At 38.9% G+C, this 14512-nt stretch overlaps 1 protein-coding gene across 2 annotated transcripts in view; it reads left to right on the top strand.

Moving 5' to 3' along the window:
- Window positions 1-14512, top strand: part of LOC134344277 (thrombospondin type-1 domain-containing protein 7A-like) — a 438835-nt gene that overhangs the window by 370917 nt on the left and 53406 nt on the right. For both annotated transcript variants that reach the window (XM_063043785.1, XM_063043786.1), the window contains exons 14-17: window positions 993-1171; window positions 10613-10746; window positions 12816-12969; window positions 13363-13504. In XM_063043785.1, coding sequence (XP_062899855.1) covers window positions 993-1171; window positions 10613-10746; window positions 12816-12969; window positions 13363-13504 — 609 coding nt within the window. The remainder of the gene's footprint in view (window positions 1-992; window positions 1172-10612; window positions 10747-12815; window positions 12970-13362; window positions 13505-14512) is intronic.

Raw genomic sequence — 14512 nt, forward strand, 5'->3', positions numbered from 1 at the left:
TGAGGAGGAGGAGCAATGGCGCAATCGCCTTTATTCAGGGTCTGTGGGAGGATCCACAGGAGCAGAGGGGCCTGTCCAGACAGGTAACCCAGTTACAGCATATATATCGTTTACCACACCCCACTCTGAAGAGATGCTAGCCAAACTCAGTGGAAATTAGCCTTATGCTCTAATTTTTCAATTTCACTTTTGGCCAATGAAAGTGAACATGGGAGAACGGGGAATAGAACATTCAGACAGTCACAGCTGCTCCTACTTAATAGATTATGTCTGATGTTTTACTTCAGCACTACCCTGCTGCCTAAATTCACATAGCTCTCCAAGTACGCAGGACTGGTCAGCAACTGTCAGCAGGCTGGATGGAGAGCGAGGTGTCTCCCAGTGGAGGTTGGTTGTAGGGGATTCGTAGCCCATTCTTTATTTAGAGCCTTCAGCAATTTGGGCATTGAGGGAGAGAAGAAGAGAGCCATCCGCAGTACCACCGATGCGGCAGAGAGGGCCTCAAGATGGCTGTGGCTCAAAAGAGGGAGCCATGGAGTCATAAGTAGCTAACCATCTGGACACAAGCTGGGGTCTGATCGGCCCCGGCTGGGTCACCTGGAGGAGGTTGTATGATGTTGAAAGACCCGAAACACCCGATGATTCCAGGAACATCACTGAAGATGTGTCCAGAAGCATCAATAAATGTATGTACACAGCAATTGCTTCAATATCCAGAAATATAATCCATACTTTCTATCAGTATGGAGCCTCAGAAAATGCATGAGTAGGTCACGCAGCCTTATATTTAACCTTGACTCCTGTCTTTTGTGTCTGAGAGTGGAACATGCCACTATTGCCCTTTTTTTTGTTTTTTTTTGAGATCTGCTGTCATTCACATTAAGCATTCGATAACTGAACTGGTTTCATCAGAATGTCATTCTGATTTCTTATAATATGAGCGGTCACTATCATACATTTATGACTGTTTCAATTGTTTTCTCTGATGCCAGCATACATAGAGGAAGCCTGTGTCATTCCCTGCCCATCCGACTGTAAGCTTAGTGAGTGGTCTAATTGGTCTCGCTGTAGCAAATCCTGCGGCAGTGGAGTAAAGGTCAGATCCAAGTGGCTACGTGAGAAACCATATAATGGTGGACGACCTTGTCCAAAGCTTGATCATGCCAACCAGGTAATTATAAACAATGTAGATTTTACCGTTATGTTTGGAAGTTTTGATGATGTAACTGCTAAGTTGACAGTGAACTTGACAGCTAATTAAACGTCTATTAGCCACAACAGCTGTTACATCAATAACTAGATATTTCCCAATACCATAGATGTGATCATGTAAGATTTATATTGGGTTTGGAATTTGACTCTAAGCCTATCTGAAAGCTATAAGTTCAGTATAACTTTAACCCTGCAGTTTAAATTCAGGCAAATATAATGTTTTTGTTATAAATATTAAGAATTATGAAATATTGTGAACATTTTAAATTTACTTCTGAATCTCTTGATGTTGGTAGAGTCTGAGACTCCAATAGAAATGCAGTGATGCAAGAGAATAATATAACTTTATTTTTGATTAAATGGCATTTTTCATTTCAATGATATCTCAGCTGAAGCTGGCCAATAGTGATTGCAGAACAGGCACATAGTAACATGAACAGAGAGGAGGGACATATTCAAATTCGATAATACAACTTCATCCTTACAGACAACCATTCCTTGGTGCCTCATGGCATTTTCATGAAGGAGACTTTGATGATAAGTTGAGAGCAGGCCATGTATCCCTACTTGATTCTCAGTACTTAATTCACCCACTCCCATACTGCTGAAAGTATATGATCAAGTAGACAGAGGCAAAGAAGTGTATCCAAATATCCCAGAAAATTTAAAAAAAATATATAGCTTTTTTTGTTCTGTTATTCAGGCCTTGCTTCTGATTCTATTTAGAGCAATGTGCAGAATGCTATGCTGGCAGTAGAAAGGTCAAGGCCACAACATTTGTGTGGCTATCAACAAATCGATAAAACAAGTCAGTTAAAGCATGCTTCACAAGGGGTTTCATGTCCAAATCTTTTATTTAAAAGATCATCTCTAGGTAGAGCAAAAAGAGAATAAATGACTGCATAGTGTGTGCTTTAAAAAATCATATCAACTTCTTTCATAAGTCCAATCTAGTTTTGTACCTTGGAGACTCATTAGACAGATGTGTTCGGTGAAGTCTCATTAAAATGGGCAGCTGGGAGGCAAATGTTAGCTGGAGTGAAAAAGGAGAAGTTGATTTCCTGTCTGTGTAAACACTATGGAAGAAAACGTATTTAAATCTGAAACTGTCAACCTGTGCTAAATCTTCCAATTATAAACACCACATAGTAACTTTATACACAAGGACACAAAATACCAAATATACACCTTTCTCCCCAGTTAAATTATTTTTCATTTTCTAGAAAAAGGTAGGCAACTTATGAATTTATAGATTTTTTTTAAAGAGCGGGTACAGATATTGTCATGATTAAAAGAGATTTAAAAAATTCATTTAAATATCATTACAATTGGCATGTTATATAAAAAGTAGGTTATAGCATTTTTTATATGTTTCGACTCCGTAGTTAGCTGGATCTCAGTAAATCGAGGTAACAAAGAGACTGAAAGCTGATAACTTGCATGAGAACTGAAAATCAATTTGAAATGAAAACCTTTGAAACAATACAACAGAATTCATTTCTATTAAAGCAGTTGGCAAAACAAGAAAGGAAAAGAGACTTGCAAACGTAATATTTTCAATGGGATTCTAATAGAAAAGCTCCAATGAAAATCTAGACTATGATATGTTATGTCTTTATGTTGGATGGGGGAAAAAAAAGCACTAGTTGATCTAATAAGAATGACAAAGCATAGGACAAGGAGTGAATAATACAGTTTCTCATGACCAATGGTCTTAACAGATCCAGTGTACCTCCTCCGTCTACTCCCGAAAGAGGAAGACCTGCAGGTACGCACAATGGCACCCATTTGTCTGAACATATGCAAAAGGAGCTTTACTTAATGGGAGTAAAACATAGTTTGTCAAATAAAGAAAAAAAGTGACCTAGAAAATATTGGCAGGCATGACTCTTAGCAATTAAGCCAGGTCGATGCCAGCCAAATGGTGTCCCTTCCACAATCCTGCACCTCTGATCTTGTAATGGGTGGTGACAGGCATTTCACAATGTCGCCTACAGTGACAGAGAATATTGAAACTTTGGCCCATTGTGGTTTATGTCCCACATGTCTCATTGCAGCCAAAGTATTGAGCGCACAACAAAGGTTCTAAAATTTTGACCTTGATATTAAATGGAGTTGGCAAAAATCAACAAATTTAAAATTGATGATATTTGAATTACAAGGCTAAAACGCCCATTATGTAAGAACACAAATATATATTGATCTATTTTTAAAATTACTAGAAATTATAACTTATATTATTTCATTTAGAACAGTATTGAATTTTCGAAACAATGAATGACTAAATTGAATAATAATAATTCTTTGTATCTTTTTTGTGCCACTGCTTTGATGACTCGTGTATTCAAAACAGGCTCAGGTAAGCCAGTACAATCCACTGTTAAATCTTTATATAGTAATTCGGCCTTACTGTTTGTCCACATTCATGTGTAATTAAGCATTGGCATTATTGACTTATCTTGGTTTGAATTAAACTATTTGCACATGTCACTCTGTGGGTCTATGCCTGTGTGTGTGTCTGTGTCTACTTGTGTTTGATGGGCTAATTTCCCTTACTCATTTTCTGTTGGTCACAGTGTAAGCTACATTGTTTCTCTATAAGAATGCATTGCTATGCATTTCTACAAGATCACCCCTCATTAACTACAGTGGATATGCCTGTAGATCTTTTTTTTTTGCTGCTCATGATAAGGCAACCTTTTCATCATAGTAATGTGCTCAATGAATCTCTTTTGGACTGCCTCTGATACCAGCATTTTATTTCTTAAATATGAGGACCAAAGTATTAAGTAATACTCCAGGAGCACTGAAGATGGTTACAGCAGTGCACCATACTGTAGCAACTTCACAATTTCCATACTTGACAGTACATGAGCTATCATTCTGTTGCAGAATTCTGTGGTACAATGAATACAACTGCTAGCATTGTCACCACCAATCCAACTTCAAATCCAGACCAATAAGTTAAATAATAATCAGCAAGTTAAGTAACAAATATGGAAAGAGTAACAGAACTAACATTTCAGGTCAATGATCCTTCACCTCTACTGTTGCCATTGCCACAAAACATAATTATTTTTCTATCTACACATTATTGTCGTGTCTGTTGATTATCAACATCATTTTCTGTTTTTGTTTGAGATTTCCAGATCAGTAAATCTGTCATTTTCAATTATCGGCTGTTACTGATTCACTCCTCCTATTAAAAGAAAAACAAACGGTGCTACTACCAAACATGAACTACTAGTTACACGGGACTTTCGAGTACAGATACATTATCAGGTTAGAATATGTAAGGGATCTCCAGGTCCCTGCAAACTATCCATCAGCCGATTTCTCTGCATGTCAGAAACATCTATTTTCTATTGATACCCATGACACTACATCACTTGTTATAATTCTTCCATTTCATTGAATTCTAATATTGTACTACCCATAATTAAACTAATGGGGTATGTACTCTATCCAGTCATTAATGAATACCACAAAATATTATTCTTATTCTAATATATTTACTTTATCTCAGTTCAAGCTGGTAAACCTGAGTTACTGGCATAGCCAAACACACTCATTTCTCAATTGCTAGGAACTTTTGAACTATTATAGTGGTGTCTAGTATTGTGACATTCCAAAGATTTACATAAATATTGCTGTATAAGCCTAATTGTTTAATGCTATTGTGTAATAACTTGGGGGATGATACCAGTTGTAGATATTACTACTGGGACAATGCATACACTGTTCACGTTCCATTGGGACCTCTTTTGGCGCAGGCGTGACCTGTACAAAAAGGACGGGTTACACTTGAATCCTAGGGGGACCAATATCCTGGCAGGGAGATTAGCGGGGGCTACTGAGGTGACTTTAAACTAGAATGGTTGGGGAGTGGGAATCAAATTAAAGAGGCTAGGCGTGAGGAGGTTAGTTCACAACAGGGGGATGGGAACCAGTGCAGAGAGACAGAGGGGTGTAAAGTGAGGGTAGAAGCAAAAAGTACTAAGGAGAAAAGTGAAAGTGGCAGGCCGACAAATCCAGGGCAAGCATTAAAAAGGGCCACTTTTCAACATAATTGTATAAGGGCTAAGAGTGTTGTAAAAGAGAGCCTGAAGGCTTTGTGTGTCAATGCAAGGAGCATTCGTTATAAGGTGGATGAATTGAAAGTGCAGATTGTTATTAATGATTATGATATAGTTGGGATCACAGAGACATGGCTCCAGGGTGACCAGGGATGGGAGCTCAACGTTCAGGGATATTCAATATTCAGGAGGGATAGACATGAAGGAAGGGGAGGTGGGGTGGCGTTGCTGGTTAAAGAAGAGATTAATGCAATAGAAAGGAAGGACATAAACCGGGAAGATGTGGAATCGATATGGGTAGAGCTGCGTAACACTAAGGGGCAGAAGACGCTGGTGGGAGTTGTGTACAGGCCACCTAACAGTAGTAGTGAGGTCGGAGATGGTATTAAACAGGAAATTAGAAATGTGTGCAATAAAGGAACAGCAGTTATAATGGGTGACTTCAATCTACATGTAGATTGGGTGAACCAAATTGGTAAAGGTGCTGAGGAAGAGGATTTCTTGGAATGTATGCGGGATGGTTTTTTGAACCAACATGTCGAGGAACCAACTAGAGAGCAGGCTATTCTGGACTGGGTTTTGAGCAATGAGGAAGGGTTAATTAGCGATCTTGTCGTGAGAGGCCCCTTGGGTAAGAGTGACCATAATATGGTGGAATTCTTCATTAAGATGGAGAGTGACATAGTTAATTCAGAAACAAAGGTTCTGAACTTAAAGAGGGGTAACTTTGAAGGTATGAGACGTGAATTAGCTAAGATAGACTGGCAAATGACACTTAAAGGATTGACGGTGGATATGCAATGGCAAGCATTTAAAGGTTGCATGGATGAACTACAACAATTGTTCATCCCAGTTTGGCAAAAGAATAAATCAAGGAAGGTAGTGCACCCGTGGCTGACAAGAGAAATTAGGGATAGTATCAATTCCAAAGAAGAAGCATACAAATTAGCCAGAGAAAGTGGCTCACCTGAGGACTGGGAGAAATCCAGAGTTCAGCAGAGGAGGACAAAGGGCTTAATTAGGAAGGGGAAAAAAGATTATGAGAGAAAACTGGAAGGGAACATAAAAACGGACTGTAAAAGCTTTTATAGATATGTAAAAAGGAAAAGACCGGTAAAGACAAATGTAGGTCCCCTGCAGACAGAAACAGGTGAATTGATTATGGGGAGCAAGGACATGGCAGACCAATTGAATAATTACTTTGGTTCTGTCTTCACTAAGGAGGACATAAATAATCTTCCAGAAATAGTAGGGGATAGAGGGTCCAGTGAGATGGAGGAACTGAGCGAAATACATGTTAGTAGGGAAGTGGTGTTAGGTAAATTGAAGGGATTGAAGGCAGATAAATCCCCAGGGACAGATGGTCTGCATCCTAGAGTGCTTAAGGAAGTATCCCAAGAAATAGTGGATGCATTAGTGATAATTTTTCAAAACTCGTTAGATTCTGGACCAGTTCCTGAGGATTGGAGGGTGGCCAATGTAACCCCACTTTTTAAAAAAGGAGGGAGAGAGAAACCGGGGAATTATAGACCGGTTAGCCTAACGTCGGTGGTGGGGAAACTGCTGGAGTCAGTTATCAAGGATGTGATAACAGCACATTTGGAAAGCGGTGAAATCATCGGACAAAGTCAGCATGGATTTGTGAAAGGAAAATCATGTCTGACGAATCTCATAGAATTTTTTGAGGATGTAACTAGTAGACTGGATAGGGGAGAACCAGTGGATGTGGTATATTTGGATTTTCAAAAGGCTTTTGACAAGGTCCCACACAGGAGATTAGTGTGCAAACTTAAAGCACACAGTATTGGGGGTAAGGTATTGGTGTGGGTGGAGAATTGGTTAGCAGACAGGAAACAAAGAGTAGGAATAAACGGGACCTTTTCAGAATGGCAGGCGGTGACTAGTGGGGTACCGCAAGGCTCAGTGCTGGGACCCCAGTTGTTTACAATATATATTTTTGACTAGGATGAGGGAATTAAATGCAGCATCTCCAAGTTTGCGGATGACACGAAGCTGGGTGGCAGTGTTAGCTGTGAGGAGGATGCTAAGAGGATGCAGGGTGACTTGGATAGGTTGGGTGAGTGGGCAAATTCATGGCAGATGCAATTTAATGTGGATAAATGTGAAGTTATTCACTTTGGTGGCAAAAATAAGAAAACAGATTATTATCTGAATGGTGGCCAATTAGGAAAAGGGGAGGTGCAACGAGACCTGGGTGTCATTATACACCAGTCATTGAAAGTGGGCATGCAGGTACAGCAGGCGGTGAAAAAGGCGAATGGTATGCTGGCATTTATAGCGAGAGGATTCGAGTACAAGAGCAGGGAGGTACTACTGCAGTTGTACAAGGCCTTGGTGAGACCACACCTGGAGTATTGTGTGCAGTTTTGGTCCCCTAATCTGAGGAAAGACATCCTTGCCATAGAGGGAGTACAAAGATGGTTCACCAGATTGATTCCTGGGATGGCAGGACTTTCATATGAAGAAAGACTGGATGAACTGGGCTTGTACTCGTTGGAACTTAGAAGATTGAGGGGGGATCTGATTGAAACGTATAAAATCCTAAAGGGATTGGACAGGCTAGATGCAGGAAGATTGTTCCCGAAGTTGGGGAAGTCCAGAACGAGGGGCCACAGTTTGAGGATAGAGGGGAAGCCTTTTAGGACCGAGATTAGGAAAAACTTCTTCACACAGAGAGTGGTGAATCTGTGGAATTCTCTGCCACAGGAAACAGTTGAGGCCAGTTCATTGGCTGTGTTTAAGAGGGAGTTAGATATGGCCCTTGTGGCTACGGGGGTCAGGGGGTATGGAGGGAAGGCTGGGGCAGGGTTCTGAGTTGGATGATCAGCCGTGATCATAATAAATGGCGGTGCAGGCTCGAAGGGCCGAATGGCCTACTCCTGCACCTATTTTCTATGTTTCTATGTTTCTATATTCTTTCAAATCCCTCTTTTAATTCAGCATATTTCTGGTGTTCTTCCCTTTTTGATATCTGTATGTTATGTGTGTTTGGGGTGCCTATTATCTATTAAGTAAGTTGTTCTGGCTTTTTTATCCCATAATATTATATCCAGATGGTTATTATGGATTGCCCCATCTGTAATAAAGGATCAGTTGTGATATAATTTGTAGGACTCTGAGTCTAAAACTGGATCAGGCTTGTAGTTATAATAAGGCATGATGTCTTTTATGAGTTTGTATTTTAAAGTGAGATTCTGGTAAATGATCTTACCAATTGATTGTGCCTGTGTAAGTAATCAGATTGAGTTAAACTGCTGCAGGATCCTGTAATGTGCTGAATTGTTTCTTATCTTGACATTTTCTTCATTTATCATGCTGGATTTGTTGGACATTTATTATGTATTTTTAACAATTTTTTGTGTTGACCACCTGGTCTTGTATTGCCACAAGGAACCACTCTGTTTCTTGGAAGAGGTCTCTAACTCTGAGCCAAGCATTCGATGCTTACTTGTCAATATCTCGTCTGCTCAGATCATGGGGATGTCCTCCATGGAGGGTCATGCTCTTCCATTGGTTAACTTTTTCTTCTATAGTGATAATTTCTTCATTCTTCTAGGTTGTACTTTCATTTCAGTGATGTGTACTTTTTAACAGAATTACATATGTTTGTGACATAATAATATGCTACATATTATTACTATGATTATTATTACTACAACAACTAGCTTCAAAAAAATGCTTTATAAATGTATGGGAGAATTTTGTAAAGTTTGATTTCTGTACATTAAGTGATCCATAATCTATGGATCCCCTGTACTAATATCTGCAGTTAAAAACAAATCATCAATTCATTAAACATTTAAAAGATTAAAAGAAATGCTGAATAATTTACCACTAGTCTCATATGTTGCATCCTTCTAGCAGTTTGGCTGACTTAAATATTTTATATTTCTCTCCAAAACCGTATTTGTAGACTAAATCCAGAGTCATGGTCCAGTCAGAGGAGAGAATGCAGTTACATTATCTTTACATTTGTCACCAGACAGAACATGGAACAATACAACACAGGAACAGGCCCTTTGGCTCATCATATGTGTGTTGAGAATGTTGCTAATTTAAACCACGCATCTGTCTGCATGAGGCTTATATCCCTCAATTCCCCGTCGATGTCTGCATCTGTCAAAATGCCTCTTAACATCCTGTTGAGTCGATATATAGTCAGGAACCACCTTAACTTATATAACATTAAACATTTCAAAGATAAGAATTCTCTTTAAAGACTTTTAAGAATCCAGTTGAGAATGCTATTTGCTTACTTTTATTGTTTTCGCTCTCTGCATGTTGGGTGTTTGACAATCTTTTTTTTTAATGAGTTCTTTTGGGATCTCTTTTGTTTTGTGGCTGCCTGTAAGGAGGCAAATCTCAAGGTTGTATAATGTATATATACTTTTATAATAAATGTACTTTGAACTTTGAAATTTTAACTTTTGGATGGCAATCTCAAAACACGTGTTGAAACACAGTTGCATGAAGCTTTAATCCTGAGCAGACTCTGGTGTTCTAATTAAACAGGTAAAGAGTATAGGAATTAACTGGGCATAGCAGGCAGCAACTAAGGAGAATTAATGGTGCAAAATAACAGATAGAGTGCATATCTGCAACAAAAATTGAATAATATTAGTTTCTGGTATTTGCAATTTGTTTCACCTTTTCACAGAGCAAATATTTATTAGGTGTTTTTCAAATTAAATGACAGATTACTAGACTTTTTTAAAATCTTTTTATTAAAATTTTAAAATCTTTTTTTTGAGATTAGAGGAGGATAGTTGAGTTTAATTTAGGATCTTTAGTTGCTAAATGCCTACATTGGTATCGGCTGGCTGTTACATCCATCTCACAGCAAACCCCCCCAATATCCTCTCACATATTCGTTCCATTTTCAATAGACCAAAGATGACTTCTGTGTTACACAATTTTTTTTCGCTCAAGATTTTCATTAATTCTGAACCTGATGTCAAGCATTGTAGCTAACTGTCTCACTCTATCTATCAAGGTCATCTTATATTTTATCTCACCTTTGATCTTTGATATTCCTCCTGGGCTTTATCTAAAGGCTTCTCGAATCAAACCCAATATAGTGGCAATAATGATCCTATCCATCATGTTGCCAAAAGAAATAAAGGGGCTTTGAGTGGCATCCCTTCGCTGTGAACCTATTGTGTAATTACAAAAAAAAACATGAAGACAGCAAAAATTGGAAGTTCGGAACATTTCTAGTGGGTTTGAATAATGAAGACTCTTGTGGTTCGAATGTGAAGTATCAGATATTGAAGTCAATATGATATGTGTTATTATCATTGTAGGTATATGAAGTTGTTCCCTGCCACAGTGACTGCAGTCAGTACGTGTGGATAGCAGAGCCATGGAGTGTGTGCAAAGTGAGCACTGTGGACCTGAAGGAAAACTGTGGTAAAGGAGTGCAGACTCGAAAAGTGAGGTAAAGCCAAATGTAATCACTTGTTTCATTCAAGGACTTAGAGATTGTGTGGTATCATGAGGGCATATAATAGAGCAAAAGTTGGTGGGAGTTTAGGGGATTGGGAAGCTTTCAAATACCAAGAGAAGGCAACTAAAAAAGTCATTAAGAATTTAAAGATAGAATACAAAATTAAGCAAGCCAATAATATTAAAGGGGATGATAAAAGTTTCTGCAGATACATAAAGTGAAAAAGAGGGGCAAAAGTGGATATCAGACAGCTAGAAAATGATGCTGGAGAGGTAGTAATGGAGGACAAGGAAATAGCCAATGAACTAAATCGGTATTTTGCAACAGTCTTCACTGTGGAAGTTTCCAGTGTCAGGGGTCATAAAGTGTGTGAAGTTACCATAAGTAGGGAAAAGGTTCTTGAGAAACTAAAAGGCCTGAAGGTAGAGGAGTCACCTAGACCAGATAGTGTACAGCCCAGGGTTTTGAAAGATGTGGTTGAAGAGATTGTGGAGGCATTAGCAATGATCTTTCAAGAATCACTAGATTCTGGAATGGTTTCAGAAGACTGGAAAATTGCAAATGTCACTCCACTCTTCAAGAAGGGAGAGAAGCAGAAGAAAGGAAATTATAGGCCAGTTAGTCTGATCTCAGTGGTTCTGAATTTGTTGGAGTCAATTGTTAAAGATATGGTTTCAGCATACTTGGAAGCGCATGATAAAATAGGCCACAGTCAGCATGGTTTGCTCAAGGGAATATCTTGCCTGACAGTCTGTTGGAATTCTTTGAAGAAATGACAAGCAGGATTGACAAAAGAGAAACAGTTGATGTTGTGTATTGCATATTCAAAAGGCCTTTGACAAGGTGCCACACATGAGACTGCTTAACAAGCTACAAACTCATGGTATTACAGAAAAGATCCTAGCATAGATAAAGCTGACTGTTAGGAAGCAAAGAATGGAAATAAAGGGAGCCTTTTCTGGTTGGCTGCCAGTGACTAGTGGAGTTCCACAGGGGTCTGTGCTAGGCCTGGTTCTTTTTACATTATATACCAATGATTTGGATGATGGAATTGATGGCTTTTTTGCAAAGTTTGCAGACCAAACAAAGGGCATTAAAGAGAACAACATACATCAAAGTTGCTGGTGAACGCAGCAGGCCAGGCAGCATCTCCAGGAAGTGGTGCAGTCGACGTTTCAAGCCGAGACCCTTATCAGGACGAAGGGTCTCAGCCCGAAACATCGACCGTACCTCTTCCTAGAGATGCTGCCTGGCCTGCTGCGTTCACCAGCAACTTTGATGTGTGTTGCTTGAATTACCAGCATCTGCAGAATTCCTCGTGTTTGTGTTAAAGTGAATGATGGATTTCAGTATTCCAAGAATTGGGAAGGGAAAGGTCAGCTAAGGTTTCTGCCCTTGACCATCATGCAGAATTTGCCACATGGGAAATCTATCTCTTTTCTCTCCTCTTGCTAAATGGCTAAATCATTTGAGTTCTTTCGTGAGCTTCCAGGTATCTGATACTATATATGGCTCCCTCTCCTCAGGCTTTTTGTCATCATTAGGACCTCCCAATATTTTATTCAACATTCTGAAGTAGATCACAACCCCAAATCCTTCTGACTTCAGCAAGGCTGCTACCAACTGAACCATAACTTACACCGAGATCTCAATTAGCATCTTGGTTTCAGACCTTTATGTGTTACTTGAGTGACAGCAAGTGGAGGAATTAATTTGCAAGCTTCCTAATGACATATTTGGGAAGGGAATTAGTATTTTAAGAGAAGATGTGGATCTTCTGTTGATCTTGTTACAATTAAAGCATTGATGTCTCAGAGGATTAAATGTGGATGTCATGTTATGAAGATGAGAGGCCCCAAAGAAAGTTCTCAAGTATAAATAACCATTATATTTTTGAATATGCTGATAAAATATACACAAGCAGTAAAATTACTAGGTCACTGAATAATAACCTGGTTGATGAAATAAGATTATCACATAACCCTACTTACTATTTTGGATTACAACAAGCAAAGGCTGACTTCAGCATAGGTAAATGTGATTTTTTTTCTGTTATTTAGATGTATGCAGAACACAGTGGATGGTCCCATCGAATTTGTTGAAGACTACCTCTGTGACCCGGAAGAAATGCCATTGGGTTCCAGGCAGTGCAAGTTGCCATGCCCTGATGATTGTGTTATGTCTGAGTGGTCATCTTGGAGCAGGTGTCTCCTGGTAAAAAGACAGTGATTGGTTACACTCAACATTGGACCTGTAATCAAAGCACTAACCTGCTTATTATAATTATTATCTAAAGCAAATGATATATTGTAATTAATTTCAGTAATAAAGCAAGGCAGTACCATTGTGTTGACAAGATCCTTGAGAAACCATCATTAATTAAGAAAGTAATTGTCGTCTATTCTGTACTTTATCTTGAAAGGACAGTCCTTGTAGCAAAGTATAGCTTTGTACACGACAGTAAGTTAACTGATATTAAGCAAAAATTACACCTCTCTTCTTTCTCTTATGTAATATATAAGCTCTATTTAGAGGACACTTAAATCCCACATGAGGTGACCTCAACATGAATTGTTCAAAAACGCGTGTGTACTTTGTTTGTTTCAGCCGTGTAACACTAGTGCCACCCGAGAGCGGTCAGCTGTTCCAATAAGACAGTCTGCAAAAGGGAAGCCCTGTCCAGCTGAAACAGACACGGAGCCGTGTCATCTGAACAGAAACTGCTTTCACTACACATACAATGTTACAGGTAACTGAGGCTCTCTCTACACTGCCAACTAAGCAGACTTGTCTACTTTTGTCCCTTAAATGCTTTTACATGAACTATGCTAATCAATTGTGTTGTGTGATTTTTTTCCATAAACCATTAAATTAACTCATGTTAAAACAAACACCCCTCAACCATCAAGCTCTTGAACAAAGGCACCCAATGAAGGGTCTCAGACCAAAAAGTCGACTGCTTACTCTTTTTCATTGGTGCTGACTGGCCTGCTGATTTCTTCCAGCGTTTTGTGTGTATTGCTTTGCATTTCCAGCGCCCGAAGATTTTCTTGTGTTCTTGAACAAAGAGGATAACTTCACTCAGCTTCTGTCGCCCCATCATTGAAATGTTTCCACAACTAGTGGACTCACTTTAAAGGATTCTTCAACTCATATTCTCAATTTATCGCTTATGTGTTTATATTATTCTCTCTTCTTTTTGAATTTGCACTTTTGTTGTGATCTGCACTCTGGTTGGAAGCCCTAGTTTGGTAGTCATGCATTGATTCTGTTATAATTACTATTCCAAAGATTAGTTCAGTGTGCCCACAAGAAAATGAATCTCAAGGTTGTATATGCTGACATATATGTACTTCGAAGATAAAATTTACTTTGAACTTTGACCTTTAAAACTGAATCTCTAACTCTTTTCTGTAATAACCTTTGTTGTTTTTTAAGTATTCAGTGGAACTGATTCAGTAAGAACGATCCTTCTGTTACTGAAGATTCTTTGTTTTGGATAGATCTTGATCTTTTGCTACCTATTTGAGGTCTCTACAAGGAGGCACCTAGCTTAACTTTGTCCTTGTGGAACTAATTGGTACCGCAATATGATGATCTGTTTGAGATCTGATTATGGGCAAGCTTTAGATCGATTGCATCCACTGCAATGGACCAAAAGGAATTGCGGTAACACTGATCAGTGTGCCTGTACTAATGGCTAAGGCTGCTTATGGTTATAAAGCTGGTTGCTCACAGATATCGTTGTAGCTTTCCC

Source organism: Mobula hypostoma, chromosome 3 (assembly GCF_963921235.1).
Source record: "Mobula hypostoma chromosome 3, sMobHyp1.1, whole genome shotgun sequence".
Lineage (NCBI taxonomy): Eukaryota > Metazoa > Chordata > Chondrichthyes > Myliobatiformes > Myliobatidae > Mobula > Mobula hypostoma.